This window comes from Ornithodoros turicata, chromosome 9 (assembly GCF_037126465.1).
Source record: "Ornithodoros turicata isolate Travis chromosome 9, ASM3712646v1, whole genome shotgun sequence".
Taxonomy (NCBI): Eukaryota; Metazoa; Arthropoda; class Arachnida; order Ixodida; family Argasidae; genus Ornithodoros; species Ornithodoros turicata.
This window is the reverse complement of record NC_088209.1, coordinates 35,531,928-35,544,100: the sequence shown is the minus strand read 5'-3', so window position 1 is coordinate 35,544,100 and position 12,173 is coordinate 35,531,928. Positions and strand designations below refer to the sequence as shown.

General features: G+C 45.4%; 3 protein-coding genes across 3 annotated transcripts in view; 1 reads left to right on the top strand and 2 right to left on the bottom strand.

The window, feature by feature from the left end:
- The first annotated feature begins 580 nt into the window (after positions 1 to 580).
- On the top strand, positions 581 to 5,200 carry LOC135368765 (aldehyde dehydrogenase, mitochondrial-like). Its single transcript, XM_064602273.1, has 12 exons — positions 581 to 705; positions 1,673 to 1,777; positions 1,885 to 2,025; positions 2,093 to 2,219; positions 2,899 to 2,960; positions 3,034 to 3,276; positions 3,340 to 3,442; positions 3,512 to 3,696; positions 3,762 to 4,087; positions 4,430 to 4,504; positions 4,950 to 4,989; positions 5,051 to 5,200. Exons 1-12 carry the CDS (start codon positions 667 to 669, stop codon positions 5,081 to 5,083), a joined length of 1,479 nt encoding a protein of 492 aa, XP_064458343.1. The 5' UTR covers positions 581 to 666; the 3' UTR covers positions 5,084 to 5,200.
- A 5-nt stretch (positions 5,201 to 5,205) lies between these two features.
- On the bottom strand, positions 5,206 to 7,527 carry LOC135368766 (S-formylglutathione hydrolase-like). The gene is made up of 7 exons (XM_064602274.1): positions 7,147 to 7,527; positions 6,984 to 7,082; positions 6,734 to 6,858; positions 6,514 to 6,578; positions 6,058 to 6,277; positions 5,500 to 5,601; positions 5,206 to 5,409 (listed from the first exon to the last, which is right to left on the bottom strand). Exons 1-7 carry the CDS (start codon positions 7,304 to 7,306, stop codon positions 5,335 to 5,337), a joined length of 846 nt encoding a protein of 281 aa, XP_064458344.1. The 5' UTR covers positions 7,307 to 7,527; the 3' UTR covers positions 5,206 to 5,334.
- A 1,499-nt stretch (positions 7,528 to 9,026) lies between these two features.
- LOC135368764 (cadherin-99C-like) overlaps positions 9,027 to 12,173 on the bottom strand; it is a 56,356-nt gene continuing 53,209 nt past the window's right edge. Inside the window, exons 30-36 of the mRNA XM_064602272.1 lie at positions 12,072 to 12,163; positions 11,858 to 11,953; positions 11,642 to 11,716; positions 11,291 to 11,533; positions 11,093 to 11,189; positions 10,760 to 11,019; positions 9,027 to 10,123 (exon numbers count right to left, since the gene is read on the bottom strand). Of these exons, the coding sequence (XP_064458342.1) occupies positions 9,976 to 10,123; positions 10,760 to 11,019; positions 11,093 to 11,189; positions 11,291 to 11,533; positions 11,642 to 11,716; positions 11,858 to 11,953; positions 12,072 to 12,163 (1,011 nt within the window). The 3' untranslated portion in view covers positions 9,027 to 9,975. The remainder of the gene's footprint in view (positions 10,124 to 10,759; positions 11,020 to 11,092; positions 11,190 to 11,290; positions 11,534 to 11,641; positions 11,717 to 11,857; positions 11,954 to 12,071; positions 12,164 to 12,173) is intronic.

The window sequence follows — 12,173 nt, the reverse complement described above, 5'->3', positions numbered from 1 at the left end:
TCGTGCGTACATTATTTTATATTATATACTGAGGTGTTGTCATAACGCACCGTCAGACGTCAAGTTGGAAGAAAAATGCATTTAGTTCACTTCTTTCGACGCACTTGGTATAACAGAAAGGAGAAAGAAGGTGAATGCACGCAGTTCCATTCGCAAAACAAAAAAAAAAAAAAAAAAAAAAGAATAAAAAGTCAATAAAAGTGAATGAAGCGCTGAGGTTCGGAATTTTCTTAGAAGTCTGGATTTAGTGACTCTTGGAATCCCCACAGAAAAGCGATGACGTATTTCATGTAATTCGAAGACGCACGACCGTCTTGGAAGTATAAATATTCAAAATGGTCGGTCACCGAAACAGGCCGCATTTTCAGGAATACGTATCATTCTGCAAATTGTACGGACACAATACTAGATAGTTATGAGGAGCGCCACATGTTTTCATTAGCAATGTCTTCCCTGCAACACAAGCCATGTAACAAAACACTTCGCAGTTTCTAGCGCCGAGCGGCTAGGGACATATTGTCCCTAGTCCGTAGGCCCGTGACGCTAGATCATCCCTAGCAGGCTCCGCCCATTTCCTCTTGTCAGAGGCGGCATCCGTGGGGTGCTCGTCTCGCCCCTTCAGTTCTCCTGTCGGGCTGGCATCTGTGAAGTAGCTAAGCATCCGGTATGGCACCGCTCCGCAATCCAGAGATAAAGTTCACTCAAGTAGGTACTTCACTCATCACATATGGGACGTTGTTATCCTTACTGAGGACCCCTTGGGTTTATTTGTCAATCAAGGAACTGTCACTAAAAGGTAATTGAAATCGGAAAGGACACCACGCAAGAATAAGACATGTGCAACAAAATATGCCGACAGACGTGTTTGACGTGTGCTTTTTTTTCTCTCTCTCTTTTCGACGAGGCCTTTTAAAAATTGGATCAGCTTTACATTTAATCCATTCACAGAGTGATTCCCAGGGCAGGGAGGAGCTGCATGGGATTACATATGAGGATTAATCCCCATATGTAATCCCTCGATGTATGTAGCTCTCCCAGTGTCCCTTTGCCCACATTGGTAGTTGGGGCTTACCATTCCACCACACAGTTTTTGAACCCAGCACTGTGTACGAGAGTGACCTCCGTCAATGGCGAGGGGTTGGGTGGGGCTTAGGGGGCCAGAGCCCCACCCCCCCTCGAAATGTAGATAACATTGCATTGTTTTGCTGCCATTCCTTCATTTCCTTCAAACACCATTTTGCCTCATAAATGGGGGAGCAAAGATAATTTTTTTTTTTTTATGCTGCCTGACCTCCGGCCCTGAAAAAACTGTACCTCACTCTCCCAAATGCCCCCTTACGAATGGATGCAAAACATGCACTTGGGATTTAGTCCGTGCGATGGGGTTCTAAGTTTGAGACAACTATATGCACTGGCTATGTTCATAGCGCATAGCTTTCTTAGTGTATCAACAAGGTGCTGTCTATGCACATAAAAGTTAGAAAATCCTGTACCTGCAATTATGAAAGGCTGAGAATGTTAGACCACTGATGACCATTAAATGCTGAAATGCTGTAGAATACCTATATACTGAGCCTGCATATAGTGAAGAAGACCTGTGCTCAACTGATATAGTGAAGTTTTTTCACACACATCAGCCATCCATCAGCTCTAATTTATTTTTTATGTCCAGCTCTTCATAAACAATGAGTTTGTAAACAGCATCAGTGGAAAGACAATTCCTGTACTGAATCCAGCAACAGGAGATGTCATTGCTCAGGTCCAAGAAGGTGACAAGGTAAGCTAGCTTGGCTCACACTGCACTCAATGGCAAAATATGGACTCCACCAATGAAGTTGCACTGCTGAGATCAGGCATGAAGCATAACGTTTGTAAACCTTCCAGGCTGACGTTGACAAGGCCGTGAAAGCAGCCAGAAATGCATTCGAATTTGGCTCAACGTGGAGAACACTGGACGCATCGAAGCGCGGTCGTCTGCTCAACAGATTTGCGGATCTAATAGAGCGTGACAAGGAGTATCTTGCTGTAATTATGCTTCGCACGAAAAAAACTGCATAACTGTCAGTTTACTGAATCCTGTCATTTACTGCAGAGCTTAGAAGTGCTTAACAATGGAAAACCGTATGCTGAAGCGTTGTTTGACATGGACTGCTCCATTGACTGCATCAGATATTTCGCAGGATGGAGTGATAAGGTTCACGGGAAGACCATTCCAGTTGGTAAGATTTTCCCTGATGATGTATACCTCTTGCGTTAAAATGGGACGTACACAGTGTTTTTAGTAGAGATGGGACGAATCCAGAATTTTATGAATCGGAATCCGAATCCATGAATCTTGTGTATCTCGAACCTTTCGAATCCTTTCTTTAAAACGAGTTTAAAAAGCCAGAAAAAAAAAAAACTATTGAAAAGTGTTTTGAAGCAGAATATGATACATTTGTTTAACAAAAAACAAATTAAATAATAGTGCAGTTTCAGGAGAAAATATACCCCGCATAATTCTTCTTAAACGTAACTCATTTAACATGTTGTTCAACGACTAGAAGAAATACACGAGTTCTCGAGTCTGAATTATTTCCATAGAGCTAAGCAACTATCAAAAACAAAACCGTGTTACTTTTAAACTTGTAATGTAACAGTTTTTGCCTGAACTCTTTCAGTCTAGACTAGAGCAATGTAAACAAACAAACAAGAAAATACCCGTCTGTCAATGAGGCTTTCGGTAGATTCGTCCTGAGGCGCCAATTTGAAAAAGGTAACAAACAAATGTGGTTGGTGGATTCAAAAGATTAGATTCGCCGTTTTGGGCACTGGGATTCGGATTCCCGAATCTCTGCCTAGGATTCGCGGATTCGATTGGCAAATCCCTAGTTTTTAAGCGTGAGTTCTACTCACCAGATGGAGACCACATGAGCTTCACGAGACTGGAGCCCATTGGTGTCTGCGGCCAAATCATTCCGGTAGGCCCTCTTCCAGTTCAGCTGCGGTTTCGTATGAGGGGATTGTTGCAATATAGTACTTATCCGCCCGCAGTGGAACTACCCAGTACTGATGCTGTGCTGGAAACTGGGACCTGCGCTGACGACGGGCAACGTTGTGGTACTCAAACCTGCAGAGCAAACCCCCCTGACCGCACTTTACTGTGCCAGCCTCCTCAAAGAGGCAGAATTTCCTCCTGGAGTTGTCAACATCGTTCCAGGTTATGGGCCAACAGCTGGCGCTGCTATCGCCAGTCATCTGGAAGTGGACAAGATCGCGTTCACTGGCTCAACGGAGGTAGGTCTACGTCGCCGTTAATCGTGTTGGTCAACTGTTCCGCGACACTTTAAAAAAACGCAGGTCGGTAAGCTTATCCAGGAGGCAGCGGGGAGGTCGAACACAAAACGAGTGACCCTCGAAATGGGAGGCAAAAGCCCCCTGGTCATCTTCGATGATGCTGACTGTGAGTATGCACGACCGAAAGAAGTTCCACATACGTAGAACATGCACATACGGGTACTGATCTTTCCAGTGGATAGTGCTGTGGAAATAGCCCACAATGCTGTATTTCCAAACATGGGGCAATGCTGCTGTGCTGGAACTAGAACCTTTGTGCAAGAAGGCATTTACGACACATTTGTTGCTAAGGCAGCCGCGCTAGCTGCAAAACGTGTTGTAGGAGACCCCTTCGATGAGAAAACTGTGCAAGGTCCACAGGTACGTCAATTTTTTTTGTATTAAACGGCATTTTGAAAACTAAGCGTAATAAATTGGCCCCTCAGATTGATGATGAACAGTTCAAGAAGATCATGAACCTCATAAAGTCTGGTAAAGAACAAGGAGCGGCAGTACAATGCGGTGGTGACGCAGTCCCGAACTCGAAGGGGTTCTTTGTGCAACCAACAGTCTTCTCCGATGTAACCGACGATATGCGCATTGCGCAAGAGGAAATATTTGGCCCCGTGCAGCAAATTTTGAAGTTCAAGACCCTAGATGAAGTTGTGAAACGCTGCAACAGGACACAGTATGGCCTTGGATCCGGAGTGCTCACCAAGGACATGGATAAGGCAATGATGTTTGCTCAGGGTGTGCAAGCAGGATCTGTCTGGTAAGTCTATAGACTGGCAATACGAGATAGTCATGTCCTGTGTACTCTAAATCCAGTTTCCTGGATAAAGGCATGGCACATCATTCGATGCAGCATTCACAGAATGATGTAGTACACTAAAGAGATCTGGACCTTGGATCTTTCATTCTTGTGTGAACTATTCAATGCACGCCTGATATAATATTTACACAAAAAATCTGATCTGAATATGTTGGGTTGGATATTTCTTGCATGGAGTTTCTGAAGTTTGCGATAATTTGGGTGCAACACCTCTGATACAGACCCAGTCGTAGCAGACGACGTGTCTCACGTAATAGTAGCATGCTTCAAAACATTTTACAGGATAAACTGCTACGATGCCACATTTCCACAAACACCGTTCGGAGGTTTCAAGATGTCTGGCTACGGAAGGGAGCTGTAAGTGATACAATTTGCCCACGTCCAAATGCATCTCAAATACCACTATGGAAACACTACGACTCGGTACGGCGCTAGTGTAAATATAGATGTCTTTGCAGCAACACCACTGTGATAGGTACCGTAGCAGTCACACACTTTACCAGACTTATTTCTACTAGCAGAATAGAACGGAACAAATGCTGCTTTACACATGGACTCTACTGTCATCACTGTTCCAGGCAACATGACCTCGACTGGGTTATATAACAGACACTGTATAATAAACAACTGAACAAATGCTAAATGTTATCCAAATGCAAAGTTTAGTGGGCAGGAAACCCGCATTGCGACAGTGGTTGTGTGTTAACAGATGGAACCACATTCCTGTACCTACTTTGCTTTCTGAATTTCTCCTTGCTATGGTTCCTGTGAAGAGTACTGACTTGTAAAATTCCAATTTCAGGGGCTACGCTGGCATCTATGAATATGTGGAAGTCAAAACGGTATGCTATGCAAGGAAGCGCTGTTGATTTCAAGTGCTAACGTAATAATGAAACATTGCAGATAACAATTAAGGTACCACAGAAGAATTCGTAAACAAGGCCCGACGACCTGCCACGAAGCATATTTTGTACTTCTTTGCGTTATATACTGATATGAGAGCATGTTTGGTAATAAAAGTTTGAAAAAAAAAATTGCAATCCTAGAACACAACTGAGTGAACTGTAATATTTTTATGCAATGTTATATACCATATTTTCTGTACAAACGACATAGGCAAGTTGGGACATAGTAAAAGTAGCCACCGTACCACATACTGTCGTTTCGCTTTTGCATCTGCGGAACTTCTAGAGTAATTGCATGTGATGCATGATGTGGTCTTCAATGAAAGTAGCAATGAAAAAATAACTGTGGTCATAACCCTGGAAGAAAAAAAAAGAAAAAAATCAAGCTGTGAGAATAGGAAATCAATTTTAAAGCCTCATGGAACATAAACTCAAAGATGTCCTCACATCCTGCATCCTTAGGGTGACAGCAACTCCATTTTCCCGAGCTGCTTCTAGCAGTCTCTCCGGAAGAAGCTGTTTCTCCTTGAGGAAGCCATCCTCCGTCCCCTGAGTGTAACAGGTAGAAATCATGGGTCGTGACCATCTACTGTTCTACAATGTTAAGAGGTGTGCTATTTACATGCATTTTCTGCAGAATAACAAAAAACCCCAAGCTATTTCTTCTACTGTATGAACTACCACAACCCGATTGCTTTCTCGAAGTTTCATGCATTGGATCAATCCTAAAGGGCCCCATATGTTTAGGGCTATTCACATCGAAAGCCTTTGAACACATGATGAACAAAGTACGATCAGGGGATCTAGCTGGGGTACACATGGAAAAAGACATCCTCTCGAGTTGGGTGACCAAGACGGGTGACACTGTCCACTTTGTTATGATACCTGTCCCATTCCTCAAACCCAAAGAAGTGATGCCTTTTTCATGTTTGAAATACGGTTGTAAAATTAGGTGCTCCCAATATCTGTACACATGCCGAGACAATTTCTCACAAGCCTGCGTACCTGATCAATGAAAAATGTGAGAGGAGGGCCCTTGTATCTGCGAACTAAATGAGTGGCGTCATACTCTTCCCAGGCCTTCTGATCAGTGCCCAGGTAGTTTGTGAACGCTTTCTTCCCCCAGGGACAGTCCATAGGATTGCAAATTGGTGCAAAAGCAGATACGCTCTTGTACATTCCAGGATTCTTCAAGGCACAGATCAGGGCACCATGGCCTCCCATGCTGCAACGTAAAACGGAATTTCAGAGAAGGCAGCACTGAGGGTAGTTGTAAATGTTGGCAGAGAACCGATTCTAATTCCGCTACAATATTACTCTGTATTTCTCGTCATGTCGAAACAGAGAGAGAAGATGAGCAATCACACATCAACCACACGCTCTCTTGTTACAGTTTAGTTTGTCGATGCCGTTACTAAACCTGGTAGGCTTTGCTATGAAAGAACAAGTATGGTTTTATACCTGTGTCCAAATATCCCTTGCCTGGTGGTGTCCACAGGAAAGTTTTTCGCTACAATCTCTGGCAGCTACCAAAAGAGGAAAGGAGCTATTTATATCGATACACTGAGGCATCATTCTGAATGTGTAGGAGGCAAATGTATTCACCATGCTCAGTCCATATAAAAACGCCACGACCAAACATATTCTGAGCAACAAAAAATGGTAAGGTACAGTTGCTTACCTCTTTTGTAACATATTCGTACATCCTATAGTGAGTCTTCCATTTCTCTTGAGTGGCATTTAGATAAAACCCAGCACCACTGCCGAAGTCCCAGCTGTCATCTTCTCCCTCAATATTGCACCCTCCTTCACAAAAATTTGCATGCGTAAGAGGGAAGCGCAGATGTAAGATATGAAATCAAATACGATATTGAAAGAGATTTGTATTAATTTTGGTTGGTTCGAAGACGGAACACTATGATTGTACTCACGAGGGCTCGTATCAGGACATACAATTGCAACAGAGTACTCGCTGGCGTGTTTCTGCGCTCCAGCTTTCTGAACGAAGTTTTGTTCACTGCAGGTCAATCCTTGCAAATAAGCATATACACACTGTGACAATTCTGTTCAGTACGTGGTGACCTGTTTTCTTACCTGACAGCCAGTATAGGAGTGGTACCTTGGACTCGTCCGATTTTGGTGGAAGATATATCGCGAACTTCATTGTGCATTTCAAAACTTCGCTCAAGTGGCTGTAAACTTTCTGCAGCCCGCCAAAACACTTGTTACTCGATACTAGCGTAATTGTTGCCATATTCGCTATACTACGCTATACACTGAATGTACAACTATGAATAACAGCGCACACTTTAACAGTTCAATAACTGCAGGAGGAACAAATCACTCGCACAAATTGGATCCTTGAATCCAAACACCAACAACAGGCACGCAGCCACGCCACGGAGCAAACCGTAAACGCCGTAAACCGTAAACACCGTAAACTCGCCCCGCCCGCTACCGCGTGCCGCCGACGCAGCGCCGACGTCAGGTCTGTCGGCGGCGCTTTTAACTCGGCGGCATCATGAGAGCCCCACTGGCCGTACTAGCCGCACCGCCGCACCATGCATGGTGTACGCCCTATATTAACTCTATGGTGGTGTACGCTGCATGGTGTGAATGGCATATGGTGAATGGTGAACCATATAGCCGTACTTCCGCACCTTGCCCACCATTTTTGCTTCTATTCTTGAATCTATATTTTCTCACATTGGTTCCACACCGAGCACCCATTTTCTAATGATGGAAGAATAACCGCTTATAAAGCTTTCGCGACAAGAATCAGATTTTGATACGCTGTGTCGTCTTCACCACTGCAAAATAGTCGAATGTTTCGAGCGTAGTTTAGATTTTGGAGCTGAAGGACATGATTATGTCAGCATAAATAACGTTATCAGTCCTCATCATTCATCAAGAACGACTGGAAAACCTTCATGCGCTCTGTGCTCCTGGAACTTTCTGGGGCAGTTTTGCAAGGATTTGGCAAGGCCACAAGATCTCTCTTTCAATTCGCATATATTTTGACCGGACAATGCACCAGTTGAGGGGTCGGGAGCCCTTGGTCCTAATTGATGATTCAGCCTCTACAATTCAAGTCTCCGCGGAAATACTCGAAGTTTGTGCTGCGGGAAGACGCGCTCAACTGAACGTACATTGCATCTGTATCAATAGCACACGTCTTTTTACTTTTTTTTTAAAGAAGGACGTTGCTAGAGACACTTCCCTGCGGTCAAGAGACCTAACGATGGACCACGTTATCCGAGGACAGGCATCTAGGAGGGTACGCGCCAGAAGAACACTCCTATCTGTTCCAGCTGCAACGTAGAAATCGACGTGATGTACCTCCTTATCAGCTGCCAGCGATATAAGACCTCCGTACTCCGTAAGTACTCCGGCATCGCCTAGCCAACACCTCCTAGATAGTAGAAGGCCCAAGGTCTGCGCACTACCCCACTCACGGAGGCCTGCGTGAGCTTTGGGAGCTGCTTCGAGCTTTTCTCTTGTTCGCTCTTTCATCGACGTCATAGCAGCATCCACAGTAGGCCTTCCTGTGTGACGCTATGTCACGTGGGCGCAGGCCTTCTGCAATCTAGAAGGTGTTGGCCTAGCTCGCCTGAGATATACTGCCCTATATCGACCTCTCTGGGCCCTACACAACACAGTGGCTCGACAGGAACGCTACTGAACTTCCTCAGTAGCATGAGACTTATCGGCGTACTGTGAGCGGTCATATTATCTGCGAGCAGTATAAGGGAACAGTGACTAATGGGTCTACTTGTTTATTCATACACTAAATGATTCCTCGTCGCTCTTCTAGTCTTTCTTTTTGTTTTCGTTCTTTTTTAGGAATAGCAAGCCGACCTTAGTTTGGCTATAACATTTCATCTCCCCTCTCACCCTCAGTCGTTCTTCTTTCTTTGTCTTCGCTTTTGTATGTGGGCGACAACTTTACATACATGGCACAGAACAACTTGAACACGTCTTTTCGTTTATTGACACAAACCTCATTGTCGTACCACTATGAGTATTGGTAGCGAGAAGCTGTTCGTGGCTTCGCAGCGGGTGTGCACTCCACAATCGCAGACACCGCGTATTCACACGAGTGACATCCCCAAAGAATATTCTAGTGGAAGAAAAAGCAAAAAGCTGCTCATGGGGCGGAAGTGCTGTCGCGTCTTATGTTGAGCACTCGCACCAGCGCCAGAATATCGGCTGTGGCGTGCTGCGTACGTAGCAGACGACACCGTCGGCCCTGTCGTCTGCTACGAAATATCTTGTGGCTGAGCCGCAGGATATTCCTCGTGGTTAGAAGAGCGCAAAAAGGCATGACGCTGGCAGCAGGAAGCTATGACGTTTTGGGCGTCTTACGCTGCAGTATTCTGTAGAATGTCGCCCACGTGTGAATACACGGATACCTATATTGCAATTTATATAACGCATCGTCGAACTTAGCGGCCACCTAGTTACATCCACTGGTAATGTTTCCTCTTGTGGAACCCCTGTCCAGGAACCAGAACACACAGGAAACCAGAAGAACGTCGTCGTCGTATTATCGCATAAAACTTTTCAAGCAAACAGGCGACTACTTCGTTGCACTTGGTGCAGTTCCTCACCCACTCTCACGTGAAATATATATTTTTACTCCGATCAGAACAGCGTCGCGCTATCTTGTCGTGGATGTGTAGCCCACCCCGCACACGGCAGATCTCCACTACTACCATGGAATGTAGCACAAGTATCCCCATTGGCACAAACGTGTCTCTCTTGCATTGACCGTAGTCTTCGAGGGTCTCTATTGTTTCTCAGTGATGTTCCAAACAACCATGTAGTAGTTCTGGCTCGCGTCCATCTCTGCCCTGGACTGCAGCAGAATATGGCACCATCAACGTGTCGCTATTATGTACAGTTTTACACATAATAAATAGGTCATAGTTCCGTTGTCGTCTCCACGCCATTCATAAACTGCTGTCTGTTCCTGCCTGGAGTGCCATTTGGTTGAGGATGTAACATAGTAAGGCCATTTTTATGCGCTGGCTGTCCTCTTTGTTCGCGACTGTGTTGTTCTTCTTCCGAACTGAAACAGAGAAGCAGATATGCAGCATTCAAAAAATGCACATAATCGAGTAAAACAGTTAAATACCCATTTACTGAATCTAAGCTATGGCAAAGGCATATCCTTGTGCTAGACCGGTTCAACATAACTTATCGCTAATCGAGTTCATGTACTCGTTAGTGAGTGACACCAATCAGAGCTACGCTTTCAGCAGCCGGACCCATGAAGATGAACCGCCTTTAGCCGCATGGGAAACCATTCATAGCCACTGACTTTCTGCGTTGTAAACTGTCTGCCACAGTTGGTTGAAGCTTACTACAAAACGACTCTAAATGGCTACCTGATGAAGGACATGAGAGGAGACAAATCACACAACCGAACGCGTCCAATCAGGTCAAATCACACAAGGGAAATACTGCGGTTATCGTTGCAGACCATGTCGCAATGCCATTTTTCTTCACCCCTGTGTATATTGCACACACGATCTTGCATTTGTTGACATTCCTATGCTACGAACAGATGTCTCTCTCCTGATGGCTCGTGGGTGACTACGGGCCACTGAGCCTTCGGTGTTAAGACAAGCGATCACCGGGCATCGAACATGCATCGTACAAAACATCGTTGTGCCCAAGAAGCAATTTGAACTGGTACACTTACTCGTGCCCTTCATAGAGCGGATTTTTGGTAGTAGCTCCTAGTGGCTCATCAAACGCCGAAACACAGCTGCCCACACGCGCCGTCGACGCGTTTCCAATGGAGCTGGCAGGGCCCTCTACTGGCGAGCTGGAGCCACCATCATAGGAAGTCCCATTTACCAGACCACGACTCACGTAGGCCACTTCCTCAATGTTCTTTATCCCATACGGAGGCCCTCGGTAGCTGCTTCCTTCGTCCACGGGTACACTCATCTGCAGTACCTAATGGTGGAGGTAGAGTGCGTTTAATGCCGTCTGTCACATTACGAAGACTGTCTCTGAAGACTACACTCACTTGTGTCTCGTATTCCTTCAGACTCGAGTCCGCGTAGACTGGTTCGTAACGAGGAGCTATGCACATTCGCTTGAGGCGCTCTTTGTTCGCGACGTACCTGCAGATATGCCGCGACAGAATTTCGTTCGAGGACACAAGTAAGACTTCATTCAGGGCAACACCAAACACGAAATGTTCAGTGTCTTTCGTACCACGTACCTGGACCACATGCAACAATGGTATACTATCCCAACGAAGCCGAGCACCGCAATGATGCAGGCCAAAACGATGAGCGCTGCACCTAGGTCACTGGAATCTCCACCACTGATCTTAACAGGATGGACGATGTTTGGTGGCGTTGTGGTGATCACGTAAGGTGACCTGAGTCGCTGAGCATTGATGCCCAGACTTCTGGACAGGTGGTCGAGGAAGGATCGCTGTTGAGGTCCTTCAGATACCAATCTGGGAAGCAACACAACGAAACCTTACCTCGGGCCGAATGACATTTTTATCGAGATAAATACATATGTGCCGTCCCATTGTGGTAGATCGGGTGGAACGACTACTTACGTTTGGACTCGTGGATCGCCGACAGAGAGGATTCTCAGGGTTGCGGGATCAACAAGGTGCAACCATATGTCACTCCTGTAAAGGAAGTGCACCAGTCACGTACCAAGAGAGACACGTCTCTAAGCTGTGTCCAATTCTTCGAGAGAAACTAAACTGAATTCTCGAGGGACAAGTAAAACTCACAAACAGAGGGATCAGGGCAAGAAACAAACTCACCCTGAAGAATCCGTGACGATAGAGTTATTCCGAAGAACCTTAAGTGCAACCACCCTCTCGACACCAGCAATGAGACGGGTCTGCTGCTGAACGATGCTGGAGAGATAAGAAACAATGGAACGCAGATACATATAACTGTGAACGTGGCGATTCTCATGTGTTTTATGCTTCTCGAATTTATTTCCGTTATTTGTAACACACACGCTGAAAGTACCTCACGATATGGTCTCTCAGCTGCAAGGCCTTGTCTGGAAACACGTCTGCCACAGCAAGTATCACGCGGTTGTCATCGTTGATGAGGTTAACCTGCAGGGAT

Bases quoted from the DNA above. Each gene is read 5' to 3' on its own strand.
- LOC135368765 (XM_064602273.1), top strand. From the start codon at position 667: ATGGCACCGCTCCGCAATCCAGAGATAAAGTTCACTCAA. The intron at 2,961-3,033 runs GTAGGCCCTCTT...ATCCGCCCGCAG, and splicing joins TCTGCGGCCAAATCATTCCG to TGGAACTACCCAGTACTGAT. The intron at 4,505-4,949 runs GTAAGTGATACA...TTCCAATTTCAG, and splicing joins TCTGGCTACGGAAGGGAGCT to GGGCTACGCTGGCATCTATG.
- LOC135368766 (XM_064602274.1), bottom strand. From the start codon at position 7,306: ATGGCAACAATTACGCTAGTATCGAGTAACAAGTGTTTTGGCGGGCTG. The intron at 7,083-7,146 runs GTAAGAAAACAG...CTTATTTGCAAG, and splicing joins ACTCCTATACTGGCTGTCAG to GATTGACCTGCAGTGAACAA. The intron at 6,579-6,733 runs GTAAGCAACTGT...CTCTTTTGGTAG, and splicing joins ACGAATATGTTACAAAAGAG to CTGCCAGAGATTGTAGCGAA.